General features: G+C 56.7%; 1 protein-coding gene across 1 annotated transcript; it reads right to left on the bottom strand.

Moving 5' to 3' along the window:
- Nucleotides 1-265: 265 nt before the first annotated feature.
- On the bottom strand, nt 266-17,153 carry BCAN (brevican). The gene is made up of 15 exons (XM_049876028.1): nt 17,015-17,153; nt 13,245-13,350; nt 12,242-12,613; nt 11,564-11,738; nt 11,126-11,253; nt 10,327-10,620; nt 8,080-8,301; nt 6,898-7,548; nt 3,399-3,506; nt 2,665-2,823; nt 2,003-2,085; nt 1,507-1,651; nt 1,084-1,274; nt 649-748; nt 266-557 (listed from the first exon to the last, which is right to left on the bottom strand). Exons 2-15 carry the CDS (start codon nt 13,327-13,329, stop codon nt 508-510), a joined length of 2,763 nt encoding a protein of 920 aa, XP_049731985.1. The 5' UTR covers nt 13,330-13,350; nt 17,015-17,153; the 3' UTR covers nt 266-507.
- Between the last annotated feature and the right edge of the window lie 1,009 nt (nt 17,154-18,162).

Raw genomic sequence — 18,162 nt, 5'->3', positions numbered from 1 at the left:
CCAGGGATTTCATCTCCTTCCAAACGTCCTGATGCTGCACTCCTCCAGCTGTCCTCCAATGCCTGTGGGTTCCTTCATGCCACAGATATTTACTGGGCATCTATTCTGTGCCAGGTACCGTGCTAGCCACTGACTTCTCGGGGACTTCTCTTACCTTCAGAAGTTAATAAACCCAGAGGCCCTATCTATCCTATGAGGCCCTGCCCAACGCCACTTCTCTCTCTCTCTCACACACACAAGGGCATCCAACTTGCTTAGGCTCAAACGCAGTTTTATTTCCTGCTGGTTTTACAGGCACTCCATCCAACAATCCCATTCTCTTGGAAACCAAGAATGAGTGGGCACAGTGCCCCCTAGGGGAATGGAGAGGACAGGATAGCTGGCAGAGAGAGCAGTTGAGGCACTTAGGGACTTACCCTTTGCCCTGAGGGAAAAACCTGATGCCCAGGGTGGGAGGAGAGAGGGCCTGGGCTGGCAGAGCAAACCAGGGGTTTCCCAGAAGGCCCTTCAGACATTGTCACCTGACCCCAGCTCCAGCCTTCTCATCTTGTCACTGCCTGTGGTGGGAAGAACACAGGGAGCAAGGGAGGGTTGGGTGAGAGGCCAGTGCTGGGGGCAGCAGTGTTCAAGGCCTTGCTCCCGATGGACCTGAAGTGGGGCTGGAAGGGGGAGTCAACAGTGCCTTCCAGCGCCCAGGCAGCCGCTCCTGGTGTCCTCCAGGGGCCTTTGCTGGATGCAGGGCTTGGGCCTGGAGAAGACAAGCACACTCACCCTCCATCCTGGGCTCCTCCTCCTTTTCTCTCAGAGCCTGCCCCCTGGTGCTCTTGCACCCTGGTCTCTGATCTTATCAAAACACTAGCCCTGGCTCAGCCCTAAGAGCCCAGAGTAAGGTAGCATGTTTTCAGATATCAGCACTGAAGGGGGTCCCAGAGCATTGAGCCCCCTAACTGCCCCCCCTGCCCCCACTTTGCAGAGGAGGATCCAAGCGGAGAGCGGGGCAGTGATTACTCTAAGGTCACACAGCCAACTGGGATGGGAGCCCACGGCTATTATTGGCTAGTGTCCCCCCTCCTGGGCACTCACAGGCCTTCGGGGCACACAGGAGATCTGGGGAGGCTCCCAGTGACCATTCTCCTGGCAGCGGATCAGTGGCAGGTTGCGCTGGGCAAGCCCCTCCTGGCACTGGTATCGAAGCACGGTGTCCACCTCATAGCGCAGTCGTGGGCGGCCAAACACTTGAGCCAGGGGTAGCTCCGGTGGGGGCCCACAGGACACTACAGGGGGGCACAGTCGATGGAGAGGAGAGGAAAGGAGTGAGCCACAACCTGACACAAAAAACAGCAGGGATTCCGAGTGGTCTCACATAATTTGTTATCCCTCCCAGGGTCTGGGACACACTTCTGACTGTGCAGCTTCACACCCTCTTCTATACATATTTTGGTCCCCTGGATCCCCTAGGCCCCATCCCACCCTTCCCTTGCCTGACCCTCCCGCGCCCGCCCTCACCCAGCCCCATCTTGCAGGTGTAGGACAGGTGGTAGTTGCAGGGCACATCGCTCCACTGTCCCTGGTCATGCCACACCATGACCACGCAGTTCTCTCCAGACAGGAAGTAGCTGTCAGGCTGTCCAGGGTTCCAGTTCTCATAGAGCTGGGTGGGGGGAGTACAGAGGAAGTGGTGGGCAGCTCTGGAACACCAGGAGCACTGGGGGAAGGGGGCCTAGAGTATCTAGGGAGAAGGAAGGGTGGAGGCACCAGGAGAGGGAAGGTGAAGGGCGGAAGGGGGCACGGGGAGAGGATGGAAGCTGGAGGAGAAGAAAAAGGAATACAGGGAAGGGACAGTCACAGGGAAGGGAGGGGGGACCAGGGTGAATAGGGAGAGAGCAGGGGAAAAGGAAGGGGCCCAACTCCAGAAGGAGGGGAGGGGTCATTGTGGGATGGAGGGCAAAAGTGCTTCAGGGATGTGAACTAGAAGACATGAGGGGCGGCTGGGGCCTCTTACCAGTGGGACACCATCCGACCACAGGAAGTCGCCTTCAATGGTCCTGTCATTGAGCCCGATCCACTGGTACTCCCGGTATCGATCTGGTAAATGACCGCAGAGGAAACGAAGGAGTGCAGTGAGCATCTTGGCCAGCAGATGCCGCTCATTCCCCGTTATCTGGCAGTCTGTAGGTGACCGCCCTGGGAAGTCCTTCCCGCGTCCCAGGCCCGCACTTCCCAGTTTTCACTCCTCCCTCCAGCCTTTGCGTACGGGCCAGATGGAAGGCAGGGGTGGGGATGGAAGTGGGAGAAATACCAAGCAGGGCTAGAAAGGGGAAAACTCTAGGAAAAGAGTAAAAACTTTCAGTAAGGTCAGAGTCGGGAAAGCAGATGGAGATGGGTGAGCCCCGGGGAGGGTGATAGGGACTGCAGGCGGGCTCCTTGAGCCATGGCCAGGCTTCTACCTGTGTAACCTCACGCGCGAAACCCCGGCCCTCCCCGGCCTGAAGCCCCACTACCCAAGCGTGGAGTGGGAAGGAGGAAGAGAGGACGAAAAAGTGAACGAATGAAGTGAGCCAAATCATGAGCGAGTGAATTAATGAATAAGGGGCGAATTAATGAATGAGTGAATGAGTGAGTGAGCGGATGGCGGGGCCCCCGGCAGCCCCGTCCTCGGCCCACTGTTAATGAAGTCCTGCTCCTCGGGCGTGCTGACGCTGGCCAGGTGCGCGCCGTACATCCGGCACTGGGTCTCTGCCTCCTCCCAGCTCCTCCGAGTGGAAAAGTGCTTGTAGCAGGCGCCCTGGAAGGCGTCCCAGCCGGGGCTGCAGAGCTGAAGGCCTGGGGCACATAAGACTGGCAGCTTAGGCAGGAGAACCCTGGAACCCGAAGGGGCGAGGTCCCCCTGGAAAGGACTGGGCTCCTCCCACCACTGCGGAGCGAAAGGATGGGCCTAAGAGGCAGGAGGCGGTGCTAAGGAGCTCTTAGAACGTGAGGGGGCGGGGCGGGAGCCCGATGGGGGGGCCCCTGAGCGGGGGTCTTTGATGCCTTCTCTGCCTGGGAGGAGCAGGGCAAGGGATGCAATCTCAGCCTGGGTCTCTGCCTTCTTTCATCCCAAAAAAGAATGGTACCCTCCTCTCTTCCTGGGAGAATGGAAAGTGGCATGAATGGAGTGCCTACCAAATGCCAGGAGTGTGCTAAGTGCTCCTCTCCCATGGACCCCTGAGAGAGGCCTTTTGGTTCCATTTAACAGGTGAGAAAGTTGAGCACAGGGCTCAGAACGACTATGCGCCTTGCCTAATATGGGGACCTGTTAGTGACAGAGCCAAAGCCACTGCCCTTCCTCTATGATCTAGTACGTGTGGCAGAATCCAGGCTCTAGATCTCCTCCCCCCCATGCCCCCCAACACACTTACCAACATCGCACAGGTCCCCCCCATAGCCAGGCAAGCACAGGCAGCGGACCCCTTCCTCTTCCTCCAAGCAAGTCCCACCATTGTGGCAGGGGCTGGGGACACAGTCACCTGAGAGGTGGAAAGAGTGAGGTGGGGGTGGGGTGGGGGAGCACAACTCTGCAGCCAGAGCCCCTCTGGAGAGGGTCTAGAGAGTCCCTCAGCCCTGACCTCCCTGTCCTGGTAGCTATCACAACAACCTTAGAATTCACCTTGGAGCCCGCCTCTGCTCAAAGACCAGCCCTGAGTTCTGGGTTTCTTCCCGGTCCCTTCCCCCCTTCAGCATTGGCTCAGCTCCTGTGGGCCATCCTCATCCCCGCCAGTGTGGGCCCAGCCCAACAGGGGCTGAAGAGAAGTACCCACGAAGGCTCTCGGGAGCCAACCACACTAAGGGAAGAGATACCCGGCCATGGGTCATGAGATCTGGACTCTTATCTGGCTCCTAGTTCTGCTGCATGCCCTTGGGCAGGTCAATGCCCTTCTCTAGACCTGGAGTTTAGTGCTTCCCCTCTTTCTTTGTGCCAGGTCGCAGCACAGGTCTGTATGGTCTACAAGAGTAGCTATAGCAACAGTGGGGTGTGGCCTGACATTTACTGCCTCTGGGACCTGGTATTGGGGTGGCCCAGGTGGAGGCTAACCATTCCTCCTGCTGTCCACTGGGCAGGGTCAGCCAGCCCCAGAAGCCGTCAGTGGAGATCCATGGCTCTTTCCTCAGTGCCTTGCCTCCTCTCCCACAGCTCGGGAAAGAAGTTGCAGTGGCTCCCACTGTCTCGCAGTGCCAGCCCCACACACTCAGCTTTCTCTCGGCATCATCCAACCTCTTCTCTTTGCCTCTACTTCTTATCTCTCAGGACTCTTCCCCCTTACAAGACTCCCCTCCCTCTTCCACCTCAGGACCTTTTCAAGTTCCCAACCTAGAAAACTGCCACTCCATCTCACTTCCTCCTCTGGCTCCCTCACCTCCAGGCAGTCTTCTTAGGTTGACACTACTCTGACAGCCTGGAATCTGCTGTCTGGATCCAGCTGTGTCTGGCTAGGCCACCTGCCTTCTCCCCTAGACTACCTCTCTCTCTGGATCCTGGGGTGAGGGCTGTCTGCCCTTAAGCTGGGTCGTGGGAGCTAGAGGGGTTGTCAGTTGACCCATTTGTGGTCCAGATGACCCAGGGCAAGATGGTACTACAGTGCAGGTTAGGGCCCTCAGCCTAGGAGTTAATGTCTTGCATGGGTGGGACCCTTCAGACTGTACCACCTACCCGTAGTGGTACAGGCCAAGACCCACAGTGCTTCACTCTGGCCCCAGATCCCATTGCCTGATGGGGATCAGAGCAAGGGTGGGGAGAGGAGAATCTGGAGTTGACTCAAAGAATTTTGCTGGGATGACCTAGCTGTTTTGGTTAAAATGAATCAGCTATTCCGGCACCACTCTCCCTGCCACCTCCTCTCCTGCCAATAGTTTCTCCCAAGCTGGGAGTTCTGTTCCCCTGGGCAAAGGGGGAGGCATTTTACTTAACTCATTAAGCACCAGGCCCCACACAGCTTAGGCATCCTGCACACCTCTCCCCCCTCCCCCACTTTACTGCCCCTCCTGCTGTCCTCTTCGCTCCTTCCTGCCCAACCCAACAAACCTCCAACTCTGGTCCAACTTGGTCCCCCACCCAGGTCACAGGTCCCTTTCCCTGGCTGTGGGCTGCAGAACCTGGGCCCAGGACCCACAGAGTGGGGGATGAAGGAGCTCTTCTTGAGACTTTTTTTTGTCCTCCTTCCTCCTTTACTTGGATCTAACACCATTTCCTCCTGCTGCAATAGCAGACCAGGTGACCTCTCACTCATCCTCCAGTCTGGTCACATGGTGAGTTTCAGGTAACTAAGACAGAACGGACACCTCCAGAGGTGCTTCTTCCCCCACCAAGACCACCTTCCCGGTGCTGAACTAACTCCAAGGCCAACTGGTCAGGGAGCCAACAGTTGGAAATGGTGAGCCTGGGTGAGATGCAGGGCACCTAGCCCACCCTGGGCCATCTAGAAGGGGGGCTCCAGGGGCAGAGAGGCCCCTAGCCTTCTCTAGGGGCCTCCATTGGGAAGCTCAACTTCTTTCAGACCCCAGAACCTAACTACCCCCTCTGCTCCCCTCCACATTCTCCATCTCTGATTTGTGTCTTCTCCAGCACTAGGGACCTTGAGGTCCTTTGGGTTTGGGAAGGTGAAATCATTCTCTGTGGGGTGTGAGGGTGGTCATTAGTGCAGGGATTAGTGGAGGAGGAGGAAGCTATGGGCAGTGGGATGAGAGTTAGATGCCATTCCCCTTGCTGAGATGCAGAGGGTGGAGGGCTGGGCCACCTGTGTTCCAGGCAAGGGCTTCTACACCAAGGATTATCTCAGTCGCTTCTGTGTATATGGGAGCAACCAGGATGAGTCAGAAATAGATATAAATGCACACACAGACACGCCCCAGGCTGTGTAGGCCTCTCCCCATCATGAGTGAGGGACTAGAAGTCCCAGCACCCTCCCAGGCTGATGATGACTTCTCTGGGGTAATGTGTACAGTCATATTTAGAATCTCAGCAGTCAGGAAGGAAAGTGTCGACAGGCCTGAAGAGATGAGAGAGCAGCAAGAAACTGTTAGACTGTCAGGCCAAGAAAGAGCCCAGGCTGAAGATGAAAAAGGAGGAGAGGCAAAGAGAGACAGAGGCAGAGACACAAAGAGACAGAAGGAGAGAGAAAGAGAGGGAGAGACATGACGCCGTAGAGAAGCATCAAAGAGCTTTGTAGGACACAGATCCATGGAATGAAAAGATCAGACAGCTGGAGATGGAAACAGAGGGTGCCAGCGTTTTGGTTATAAAGCGGTTTAATAGAGATTTATTTCCGAGGATTGTTTTCCATGAAACAGTCAAAAAAATACTTCACAGAAGTAGTCACTTAAGGCTCCGTGGGGACAAGGTATCTCCTGGGCTCTAAAGGTTGTGAGAGGAAAGATGGAATCCCAGGCTTCCCTGATATCACTGGGAGGCAGCTGAAGGGGGTGGCACACAGGAGGGGGGAAGGGGACAGTGGAAGATGGACTTGGGCCCTGAAGAGTGTGACAGGTGAGGGGGGCACCCTGAGGAGGGCGTGAGGGTACTCTGTGGGTTGGATGAGATGAAAATCCCAGGGTGGAGAGCCCAAGGGTAGCCCAGGTGGTCAGTGGTGGGGCTGAGGGTCACAGGGTAAGGGTTTCAAGAATAGTGAGAGGATCACAGGGTGGGGATCATGGAGCTGGAGGTCACAGGGTGAGGAGTTAGAGAGTTGGGATGGAAGTCTCAAGGTGGGGTGTCCAGGTACAGGTGGGTAACAGAATGAAGGTAAAGGACAGGAGGGTCTGGGACAATGGTGGATTAAAGGACTACAGGTCAAGTGACCCAGTGCAGCACAGGGAGAAAAAGGAGGAGGATAAAGACGAAGGTGGAGCCTTGGGCAGCGTTACCTGATGAGGGGACCACGGCCACTCCACCATGGCTGGTGCTGTCAGTGGGCAGCACAGGCTGGGCTCTCACTGAGCTCCCTGCTGGGGCAGTTCTTCCAGAGTTTTCTTCAGAGGGGGCCTCCAGCTCCCTGGTGCCCTCAGGGACCCGTGTAGCTGGAAGCAGGGAAAGGGCATCCTCGGAGCTCCCTGTCTCTTCACTTTCTCCTCGGGAGACCCCAGACAGCTCAGGACCCCCAGTCTCCTCCCCCATCTCTCTCACCCCAAATGGTATGGAAGGCGGTGGGGATGCCAGTTTCTCCTCCCTGGGAGTGGACAGGGTCTCAGTGGGTGGCCCACGGACCCTTGGAGGCCTGGGAGCCTCTGACTCTCTACCAGGATGCGGTGATGCACCAGGTAGCAGGACCACCCTTGCTGTTGGGGATGCCTGGGACAGCGACTCCTCCAGGGCAGGCTCCGTGGGAAAAGGTGCTTCTGGGTCCAGGCTGCCAAGCTCGCTTGGCCAGGCCCACAGGGCCTCGTCCTCCACATCCGCCTCTTCTTCCTCCCCCTCTTCTTTCTCTTCTTCATCCTTGTATTTCTGTTCTTCCTCTAACAACTTGCCTTCCTCTTCTGAGGACCCCGTGGGAGGTATAATGGATTGGGTTTCGAATTCTGGGCAAAAGCACAGAGAGTTCAGCACCAAGGACAGCGTCTCAGCAGGAAAGGGAAGGGGAGAAAGGCAGGGCTGGGGAGGGTGAGGCTCTGGGTATTCTTTGCTCCACACTGTAAGCAGAACTTCAGCCTGAGCTTCAGCATTGAGAGGATACTTGAGAAGTCCTTGTAATCTCTTCATCAGCCTAAGAGGACATGTTCGTTGGATCTCCCTTTCCTTGCCTGTCAATATTCTGTTTAGGGGAGGCAAGAAAGGAGACTCCTCTTTCCTGGGGGAAGCTCCTTAGTCCAAGCATTTCCAGCTCACTGATTCTGCTCTGGGTACTGACATCCCAGAGACTTGGGGGTGGGATGTACTGGAAAGGCAAAGGTTGGGAGAGGGACAGGGGAGATGCCATGCATCACTGAGCTGCTGAGAAAAGATGGGGCAGAGTCATTCCAGTCATGACCTTAGCAACTACCTGGGCTTGCCCTTTCTGGCCCAAATTTCTCTCAGGTGGAGACATCCCCAGGATAAGGGATTCTAGTTACCTAGGAGGGTTCTAGGGGCCTCCGCAGGGTCTTCAGGAGTAGAGGTGCCACCTCCTGCATCCTCCATGATGGGAATGGAGTAGATGGCTCCACGAGACTCACTCTCCACAGCTTCCCGAGGCAGCTGCAGCTCCTCCAGGGTCTCCGTTACTGTGACGATGGCCTCCAGTCCATCAGAGGCAGGGTTGGAGGTCTCAGGGATGGCAGAGGGCTGGGCAGAGTCTGTGGCAGGAGGAAAGGGCCAAAATGAGGTTGAACAGGTACCTTTCAGGTCATGGCCTACAGTGTTAGGGCTCAGGGTTAGGCTGTCAGAGACTATGGGATCCTCTCACACCTTCCCTGTGAAGCTCCCATGGGGCCCAGGAAGCATCCCAGGGCTTTGTCACTCATTCCTCAAACATTAATCAAGTGTCTACCATTTATCAAGCCAAGTACACTTCCGGGCACCTAGGATACAGTGAAGGACAAAACAGCAAACTTCCTGCTGTCTAGAGAATTTATATTCGAGATACAGAAAATAAATGAATAAATATATAATGTTACAATGTAAAGAGCAGTTAAGCAGAAAAGGAGATAGAATGATGGGAAGTACTTTAGGTAGAGTGATCAGGAGAGGCTCAGACGGGAGATATTCCCTTGAGTGAGGGGATGGAGGCAAAAGGATGGGCAGAGTGCCTCAGCACCTGGGGACCCTGGGCTGGGTGGCAAGGTTATGAAGGATCCCATTCATTCAGCCTCACATCCCAAGAATCTTGAAATGGAAGGGAGCAGGCTGCCATCACCACAGGAGAGGTGAAGGGCAGAGTTCAGAAAGAACATTTGACAGTCACCACCTGAGGATCTCAGAATTGGGACAAGAGGGCAAAGAAAGGGCCATGCCCTTCTTCTGGGGTCTGCGCCTCTCAAGTAACTAGAGGTTTGGAATGAACCACTTTGTCCTTTGGGGGAGGGAACAGAAAGGAGAAAACCAATGAAGCAAAGATGGAATTGGGCTAAGAAAAGCCCTGAGGGCTGTCTACTCAGCCGAGCAAGACAGGACAGGACGTCCCTGCCCTCATCACCTGCTCCAGTAAGCCTTGCTCCATGCCAGAAAAGCAAACCCGTGCCCTCGCTTGCCTGTCTTCCACCTGCTCCCAACAATAGCTGTCCTCTCCCCTCCTCCTGATGCAGCTCCTCCTTTCATTTCTTCCCAGAACACTGCTTGGCACATCGTGCATGGAAAAGTTAGCTACCATTATCATAGTCATTATTGTTGTTGTTAACCCTGTTCCAGGAAACCTCCCCAGATGGACCCATCATCTTTCAAACTTCATCTCCGGCTCATGCCCAGCCCCAAGCCAAAGATGTCTGGAGATCTGTCCAATGGAAATCATGCTTTTCTCTCAGTCTCTTCTCATCCTGGGAGTGAGGCATCCTGTCTTTGTTCAGACTGGGGGCTCCCACGGCAAAAGCTGTGTCCTCCCCCTCAGACTAGGGGCTCCCTGAGGGCAATGGCTGTGTCTCCCCCTCCTTTTTCTGCCCCCAGACCTTGGACCAGGACTGCAGGCTCACAACTGGGGCAGGGACTTAGAGGACGCATGGTAACATTTCCCTGATTGTTAGCCACCCTTGGCCTGGATGCCGCACCTCTGGGGGTCACAGGCAGTGCCTTCCCTCCACCTCCCAATATAAGATGTGGGCAGGGAACTATCTCTACACCCAACTGTTCTTGAGACTCTGCTCCCTATGGGGGGAATTCTGTCTGCCCATCAGTGTTTAGTAGTTAAAGGTTTGACACCTTCAAGCTTCAGGTTCTGGAAACTCTGCCTCTTCCCCCCACACCCACCCCCAGGGGCTCTTGAAGGCATTTAGTTGACTGGGAGAATTTGAGGAGCAGATATGACCACTCCTTGGCTTCAGAGAATGTCAGTCATCTCTGCTCTGTCAATGAGCTGACAGCAAATGCGAACACAATCAGCAGCCCAATATGGAGAAGTAATTTTGAAACTGGAAGAGAAAGGCATGTGGGAGGCAAGTGAAGAGATGCACGGAGGTGATCGCTCCATGGGGCCACACAGCTGAGTGAGACCAAGCCAGGAGGCATGCCCAGAATTACAGCCCTAGATGATAAAGTCATGTATCACCCAAGGGTCCTTCAGGCAAATGGCAGAGACCTAAGAGAACTCTATCAGAGTTGGGGTAGGACTTCTAGGGCTTGACCCTGTCCCTGTGAAATTGGTCTCAGCCTCTGTGGATTGAGAGGCTCACCTCGGAAGCAGTAGACATTGAAGCGGCTGTGCTTGTTGGGGAAGCCGGTCTGGTTGGGGAAGAGGAAGAGGGTCTTGACACCAGGCAGGCCCCCACCACAACGCTGGCTGGGTGTGACGATGGGGTAGCGCACACTGCCGTCGGCCAGCCAGCCTGGGCTGCAGCGATCCAGGCCACCATCCCAGGCTGCATACAGTTGACCCGTAGTGGCAATCTTTGCACCCCGCTCCCGGCAGTATGCCCTTGCCTCCTCCAAAGTCAGCTTTTCTGGGGGGGCACCCAGGAACAGCTCTCCTGTGTGAGGAAAAGGGGGCTGGATTACTAGGTGGTTTGTAGCCCCTTCAACCCTGGGATCCCATAGGGACCTTGGGCAAGCTTCTCCAGGTCTCAATCTCCTCATCTGTGACATGGGGTCAACTACTCTACTCCATAGAGTCAGAGTCTGGATAGACGCTCAGGATGGATATTGGAGCTGAAAGCGACCTGAACCAGCCTGTGCACCCTCATTCTGCAAAGAAGGAAACTGAGGCCCAGATATGCCAAGAAGCAGAGAGCAATGCACAGCAGGTAGCAGCAGGGTCAGAACTCAAATTCGGTCTCCTGCCACCTGAGGCTTTGGCCTCTTCAACAACGTTTGGAAGGAGGGATTATCTCCTTGCCCTTGACTTCCCCCTTAGACACATGAGGGACGCTGAGGTCCAGATGGGCAAGGTCTTCCCCTAGCAGAGGCTTCAGGAAGACCTACGGTCAATGCTGGAGAATGGGCTCCATCTTCCGGGAACCCCTCACCCCCAATCACCATTTAGGTCTTCAGCATAACAGTAGACATCATAGAGGTCATCCGGGTCCACCACTCCGTAGTTCCGAACCCCAGGGAAGCCATCCATGTCCCCATAACAGGCCTCTCGGGGGGTCTGGATGGGATACCTGGGGAGGGAGAGCAGAGGCTCAGCACAGGCACCTTCACCAGGAAGCCATCCCATATTGATCCTACCAAATCACAATGCCCTCTCAATGCAGCCAGTTGTTGATGGTCTGGCTGCCCTCCCAGCTCTGCAGGGACACCTCCACCCCCTGTCCCCCAGTGGAGGGTTCTCATCACCTTCTTCAGACCAATCTCATTCCCTGAGGCAGAGAGCCCTGTATGCCCAACCCGATGCAGCCCTTGGCAGAGCCACAGGCCACAGCCACCTCACAAACGTAACTGGAAGCTACCAGTCCACAGCCCCTAGCCCACCTCACGGTCTGGTCGGACAGCCAGCCAGCATCACACTGCTCATAGCCCCCGAGGTAGGCGGCGTAGAGCTGCTCTGGGGTGGCGATGCGGGCCCCGATGCGGGCACAGGCCTCCTGGGCCCCAGCGAAGGAGAAGGCATACCGGGCAGAGCCCTCCCGGTAGAGAAAGACGACCCCTGAGGGGTGGAGAGGATTCCTGAGCCCCGTAATCACCCAGCCAACACACTGACCTTCCCTCACCTTCCTTGTGATTCCTCTGTATGCAAACAATGAAGTTCAAATTGCTCCCACTCTACAGCATGCGAGCTTGAGTTAGTGCATCTGAAGTGAGAACCACCCCCCACAAAAAAAAACAAAACAAAACAAAAAAAACCTTCGCTGCTCAGTCAATTCCGACTCATAGGACTCATAGGACCAACTAGAACTGCCCCATGGAGTTTCCAAGGCGCAGCTGGTGGATTCAAACTGCAGACCTTTTGGTTAGCAGCCAAACGCTTAATCACTGCACCACCAGGGCTCCAAGAGAAAGGTGACAAAAGCCAGTACCTCCTTACCCCTTTTCCAACTCAGTGTGTGCCTTCTGGGTGTGTTTGCTTCCCCTCTCAGGCTATGGGTTCCCTGAGTGCAAGAATGCTCCCTTCCCTTCCTCAGGAACCTCTCCCCAGCCCCGCCCCCTCACCTTTGACCTTGACCTCCACAGCGTCGCTGCTGTCATCTATGCCATGCTGGACCTCGCAGCGGTAGATGCCAGAGTCGTTGGGCCGCAGCTCGCTCAGCGCCAGGGAGACATCGGTGAGCGACGCAGGGTAGGCAGGCAGCGCCACGCGGAACCGGTAGGCCTCGCTCACCTTGATGCGCAGCCCCCGCGCCACCAGCACCTCAGCCTCTCGGCCCCGGGACAGGAAGGTCCACTTGACGCGCGGAGAGCCCAGCCCCGCCCGGCGGCTCGGCGGCCGCAGGTAGTGGACGTGGCACGGGATGGTGAGGGCGCCGCCGAGAACGCCATGCAGCGGCGCGTCGCCGGCAATGCGCACGCGGAAAGCCCGGTCCTCTGTGGGCAGGCCAAGCTGGCTGGAACTAAGTGCTGTGGACTGGCCGGGTCCCGCCCAGGGTCTCCAAGCCCTGCCCTGTGCCCCTCCCCTGCCTCGCCCCTCGGTTTCCTAACCCCGCCCCCAGGACCCCAGCCCTGCTCCCAGGGTCCTGCTACTTCCTCTTCTAGGGCCCCCACCCCACCCCTACAGTCCTCCAGACCCATCCCAAAGTTTCCCAGTCAACCTCACCCCCAGGATTCCCTGGAAACCTCCAGGGTCCTCTAACTTCGCCCCTGTGTCCTTCAGCCCTGTCCCCAAAATCTCCCAGTCTGCTCTCTTCAGAGCCATCTCCAAGTTTTCTACCAACTTCATACCTGTTTTGCCTCCCAACCCCATCCGTCCTTCTCCTGAGGTCTCCTAACCTAGACTCTAGGGTCCTGGAGCCACGTACCTAGGGCCCCACCCAAGTCCTACTCCCAGGTTTCCCCCACCCCACCCAGGGTCCCCACAACTCATACCTTCTTTCCAAGTGCCCCAGCCCAGACCCTTCCCCACCCCAAGGCAGGAGGTGCTTGGTTTGGGCTGGAAAAGAGGCCAACTCCTACCAGAGGGGAGATGCAGAAGACAGAGACAAGAAGTGGAATTGCTTACCTGAGCTGTCCCTTTCCAGGGTGTCAGCTAAGGCCACAGGGACCTGAGCCAGGGCTGCCAGCAGGGGCAGGAGCAGTGGCGCCATGATGCAGGCTGGTGGAGGGACCTGAGGAGGAAAGATGGAGTTAGACCTTAAGATAGACTTCCTCTGGCCCCCTACCATATCCACTTGGGTTCGCACATATCCTGGCCTCTGAAGCCCATTGCCCCCACCTTACCATTAACTCACTGTGACTGTGTGATCCCTGTCTCCAGCCAAGGATTCTTCCTCAGAGCTAAGACCTGGGTCTTAGTCAACTTGCTGTGTGACCTTAGTCAAGTTCGTTACCCGCTCTAGGACTTTGTTTCCTTACTTGTGAAAAAGCACCGTTACTACCACTTCACAGGTTGTGACAAGGTTATGATGCTTTGAGAGTGCTTTATAGCACCAGGCACACAGTAGGAGCTCAATAAGTGCTTGTAGCATAAACTGTGGGTGTTATTATACTTAGGACTCCCTCTGCTCTTCCCAGTGCCAGAGTTCTTCCTTGAACCCAGAGCTTCTTCCTCCCATAGTACCCCTCTGACCTTCCCTTCCTACCTTTCCCTTCCTAGGCACCGTACCCACCTGGCCTCCTCCAAGATGGCCCCCTAGACTGAACCCAGGCAATGCCCAACCTTTCCTCTGCCCAACTCCTTCTCTCCCCCTCCCCGTTACTTATAAGGAAGCTCCTCTCTACTCCCCAGAATCCTCCACCCCCTTTCCCTGGCTGCCTCCTCACTTCCTCCCCCCAGCCTTTCCTTTATGCCTGGCACGGGCTTTCCCACCGGTTCTCCTGGCTCAGAAGCTAGCTGGGACAAAGCCCCTGTCTCTGCCAGCCTGGCTCCCATCCAGCCTCTCCCTTCCCCCGCCCCACCTTTTGTGAAAACCCTGAGCTGGGAGGGTGGGCTAAGGGGAGTGAGAATAAATGGGAGGGGCCATCCCCCTCCTACCCCTGACTATCAGAAGCTCTAAAACCTCAGAATATTCCTCTGAAGATCTCAGCACTTATACTGTCATAATGGGAGGGTGGGGATGTGACACTGAGAATGGAAGCTGAGACCCAGAGAGGGATAGGGTTGACACTAGGTCCCCAGCAAAGCAAGTTAGGTACCAGGTCATGTGCCCTCAGGAGAGAAGGCTGCACAGCCGGTGTCCAAGGTTACCTGTAAGGGTCAGGCTAGACATAGAAGAGCATGTGGACCCATGTCTGCTATGGAGTAGGTCAATGATGCAGCAGAAGGGATGAAGATTAGACTGCAGGCAAGACTTTCAGGCTTATTCTCACTGGCAACTCACTCCCACTCCAGGCCCATTGTTCAACCACCATCTCCTCTGCCCTCTCAGGCTCTGCCTTTCCTGAACCGGCACTGATGGGAAATTTCACCCTTTCCACAGATCCTCCCAGGGTTAGCTCTCCTGCTTCCTCACCATTGTAACCCACTGTGGCTGGGTGTCATTTCCTCAGAGTCAGAGTTGGGGGAGGAGTGACAGGGGCCAGATGCCCAGGGCCTCTCACTGACCTTTGATAGGGAGGAGGTTCTTGGAGGGGGCCAGATCAGAGGGTGCTGAAACCAGCACTAGGCATGGGCACTTGGGAGGGCTTTGTGCTGGAGCTGGAGAGGGCACTACCAGGCATGGGGAGCCAGTGCCTGCCAGGTGCTTAGGAGACCATTGACCATGCATTTGAGCTGTGCCAGGGCCTAGGCCAAGCTCTCTCCTGGTGCCCTCCCTCCCCTCTCTGGGCTGGAGCTGGAACAGCTCACAGACCTGGCACCCAGCTCCCAGACAGGCAGCCCAGAAACCCATATAGCCGGAGCCACTCTGAGGCTAACACCCTGGACTACCCCTTCCACTCCTGTTCTGAAGCTGGGGAAATAGAGGAGGAGGGTCTGCTGTCCTGGAACATGGAGGGCACCCCACTCCCAACTCTAGGACTGGGAGCCACTGACCAGAGGGGCCAAGAGGGTAGCCCTGGTTGTGCAGGTTCTCAGGGAGCTCAAGCTTGGACCTCAGCTGCTTCCTCATCCATCCAGGAGTCCTGAGAAAATGCAGGCATCCCCTCATCCAGCACCTGGCTCATAACCCAGGGATCCAGGCCTTGGCCTTCTCTGTCCTACACACACCATCCACTTCCACTCTGTCTTCCTCCAGAGAAGGACACTGAGCTCCATCTCTAATCTACAGAGCTCCTTTGGCAGTCATCCTGTCCCTTCCCCTGCCTCCACTCCATCTCCTCCCTGCCTCTTCAACTTTCTCTTTCCTGCCCCAGCCTCTGGATTTCTGCCTTTGTTCTGAGTTTCCTCGAGCTGTTCAGGAAACTTCCTTCTTGTTAGAGCACCATTCCTGTCTGACCTAGGACCTGCACTTCTCTCACAGGCTTACAGAGCCAGTGCACACACGCACACACGCACACACACACCTGACATCCACCACCTCCATGCTGAATGCTCGCTAGCTGGCAGTCCAAGGCATGCCCCCTAGGAACTGAGCTCCAGCTCCTGCACAGGCAGCAGGAGGCCAGAGCTTTGGTCACAGCAGGATAGCTCTCAGCTGTCCCCTTAGTGGCTGCCTAGAGAGCAACATGAACTTGTGTCTCAGCGAGCTTTAGCAGGGCCGGCAGGGGTAATTGCAGTAATCATATAAATCGTCCTGTTTATTGGCAGTACGACTAGTAGTATTATTAGCAACACCATTAACCCAGCTATTGCAGCTCGTTTTAGTATAAAATCTGAAATGTGGATGGTGCTGTTACCAATGGCCAAGTTAGCCATGATGGCACAGGCAGTGGTAATACGGTGGGTCTATCAGTAAAAGTATTCCCTGATCTTTCTGGTGTTACCTGGACTCTAAGGAATGCAGGTGATGGCAGTGCTAACAAAACCCACGGCAAAACTCTTGGCCCTGTTAGAATCACGTGAGAAGAGCTGTTCTGCTAGGAAGGGATTAGGGAGTTCCGGGGGGAAAGGGTTCCGAGCCCACTGGCCACGCTAGGAATGGAAAGCAGGAGTGATAACCGGCATTCCGGTTACCTGTTACTCTTCCCGAACATCTACATAAACCAGGCCTCCTACTTGCTTCCTGTGGATAAAGCCTCAACTGTGAGCAAAACACTATGTTTACGTTTTCGTCATTACACCGATGAGGAACCCAAAGTTCAGGGAGGTAATTAACTTGCCCAAGGTCACACAGCAAGTGGCAGAGGGGATTCCAGTTTCGGAGTCCGCGCCACTACCACTCGCCACAGCGCCTCCTATCGGCTGTCCGCGGACTACAGCGAAGTGTCCCCAGAAGAAGGGCTCTTCGCTGCTGCTCCTCCCGCGGTGGGGCTCGCACCTCCCGCACCGAGGCAGGGCTGACACCGACCGCGGTCTCCCTGCCCAGGACAAGGTCGAGCATCTCGGCGGCGGCCCCGGAACTGGAGCGCGCAGGAGGGAGGACGCAAGGACCAGAAGTGGCGTTCCCATTAGCCGCGGACCAGAGGGGGCTGCCGGTCAGGCTGCAAGCAGTAATGGGGGTGCCAGCTGCAAAGCCGGGCGTTTGTAGATGGCAGATGGCAGCAGGAGCAGTAGGCGCTCCGCCGTGGCCAGCAGCGGACCTCGCCCAGGTGTCCGGGCTCGGCGAGTCGGGCGCACCAGAGCCTCGGAGGCAGGGGCTGCGGGACCAGGGGTGCGGACCACAGGGCGGCCGGTGGGCGCGCCTTCTCTCTCTCCCTCCCGGGGCCGGGCGGCTGGGCTGCGGTCGCACTCACCTGCCAGCAGGCGGCCTAGGGCCGGGGTGGGTGTGCGGCACCGCGAAGTTTGCCGCCTCCTCCGGGGGCTCCTCCGGGTCCACGGCTCGGTCCTGCAGCTGCAGGCGAGACTGCGGCGGGGACTGCGCGGGCGCGTGGAGAGGCCGGGCCCGCAGGACGCTCGGAAGAGGGCGCCGGGCTGCCGGGCGCTGCACAAAACCCCCTTTCTTCCCCCCGCCCCTGCCCCGCCTTTTCCCGGGCCGCTCCCGCCCCCCTCCCCCAGCAGGGAACCCTGAGGGGCTCCGGTAGATCACGGGACCGACTACCTCCTCTGCGTCTGTTTCCGGCGGCAGCGACGAGAGCAAGGACGAGCGAAGTAGGACATGGTTCTGGGGACGAGAAGCCGAGGACTTGGAGTAGGGAGGGAGGGCAGAAGGGGCGGGGAGGGAGCGCTAGCCGAGCAAGAGGACGATGTTGCAGCTGGAGGGATGGAAGTTAGACAGCCAGAGGGACTTCCCATTAGTCAAGGGAGGAAGAGGAGGGACTCAGAGATTCAGACTTAGGCAACGGGGGAGAGGGGGGAAGATGAAAGGAAAATGAGAGACTTTGTTTCTGGAAAGAGAGATGATCCCTCCCCTCATAGTTTGGGTTGAGAGAGAAAAATGGAGGAAGAAATATCTTTTTCGGAGGCAGAGATGAAGTGCAAATGACCGTAGAGGAAGCTCTGATTGAGTTTTGTCTTTGTGAGGCTCCCACTCCCTGAACAGAGGAGTAGCTGACTTTGCAGCTGGAGGGATGGAGGTTAGACAGCAGTATCACGGGTTAAGTAAAGCAAGTCAGGAAATCTCTAGACACGAGGCGGGCGGGGGGAAGGGGGGAGGCGGGCTAAAGGGGTGGCACTGTGGATGGACATTACTGGGCATGCAAGCCAATGTGCAAAACCCAGGCGTTGCTGGGAGCCCAGAGGGCCACAGGCCAGGGCTGCTGCTGTTGAATGTGCAGCCTGGTGCCAGGGGGCGGGCCCTGAGCGTTGCCCAGCAGGAAGGGGGAATGACTCCTCATCACCCAGAATACCAACGACAACCACCCCACACCCTCCACAGCCCCAGGGCCTGGGCTTCCCTCGACTTTCCCAGGCTCCCTTTCCTCCTCCCTCCTCCCTTTTTCCT

Source organism: Elephas maximus, chromosome 3 (assembly GCF_024166365.1).
Source record: "Elephas maximus indicus isolate mEleMax1 chromosome 3, mEleMax1 primary haplotype, whole genome shotgun sequence".
Lineage (NCBI taxonomy): Eukaryota > Metazoa > Chordata > Mammalia > Proboscidea > Elephantidae > Elephas > Elephas maximus.
The sequence above is the reverse complement of the archived record's forward strand: the minus strand, read 5'-3'. Positions and strand labels throughout refer to the sequence as shown.

Coding starts and splice junctions, on each gene's coding strand:
- BCAN (XM_049876028.1), bottom strand. CDS start 13,329: ATGGCGCCACTGCTCCTGCCCCTGCTGGCAGCCCTGGCTCAGGTCCCT. Junction 10,621..11,125: donor TTATGCTGAAGACCTAAATG/GTGATTGGGGGT, acceptor TTCCTCACACAG/GAGAGCTGTTCCTGGGTGCC. Junction 8,302..10,326: donor CAATGTCTACTGCTTCCGAG/GTGAGCCTCTCA, acceptor CTCCTGCCACAG/ACTCTGCCCAGCCCTCTGCC.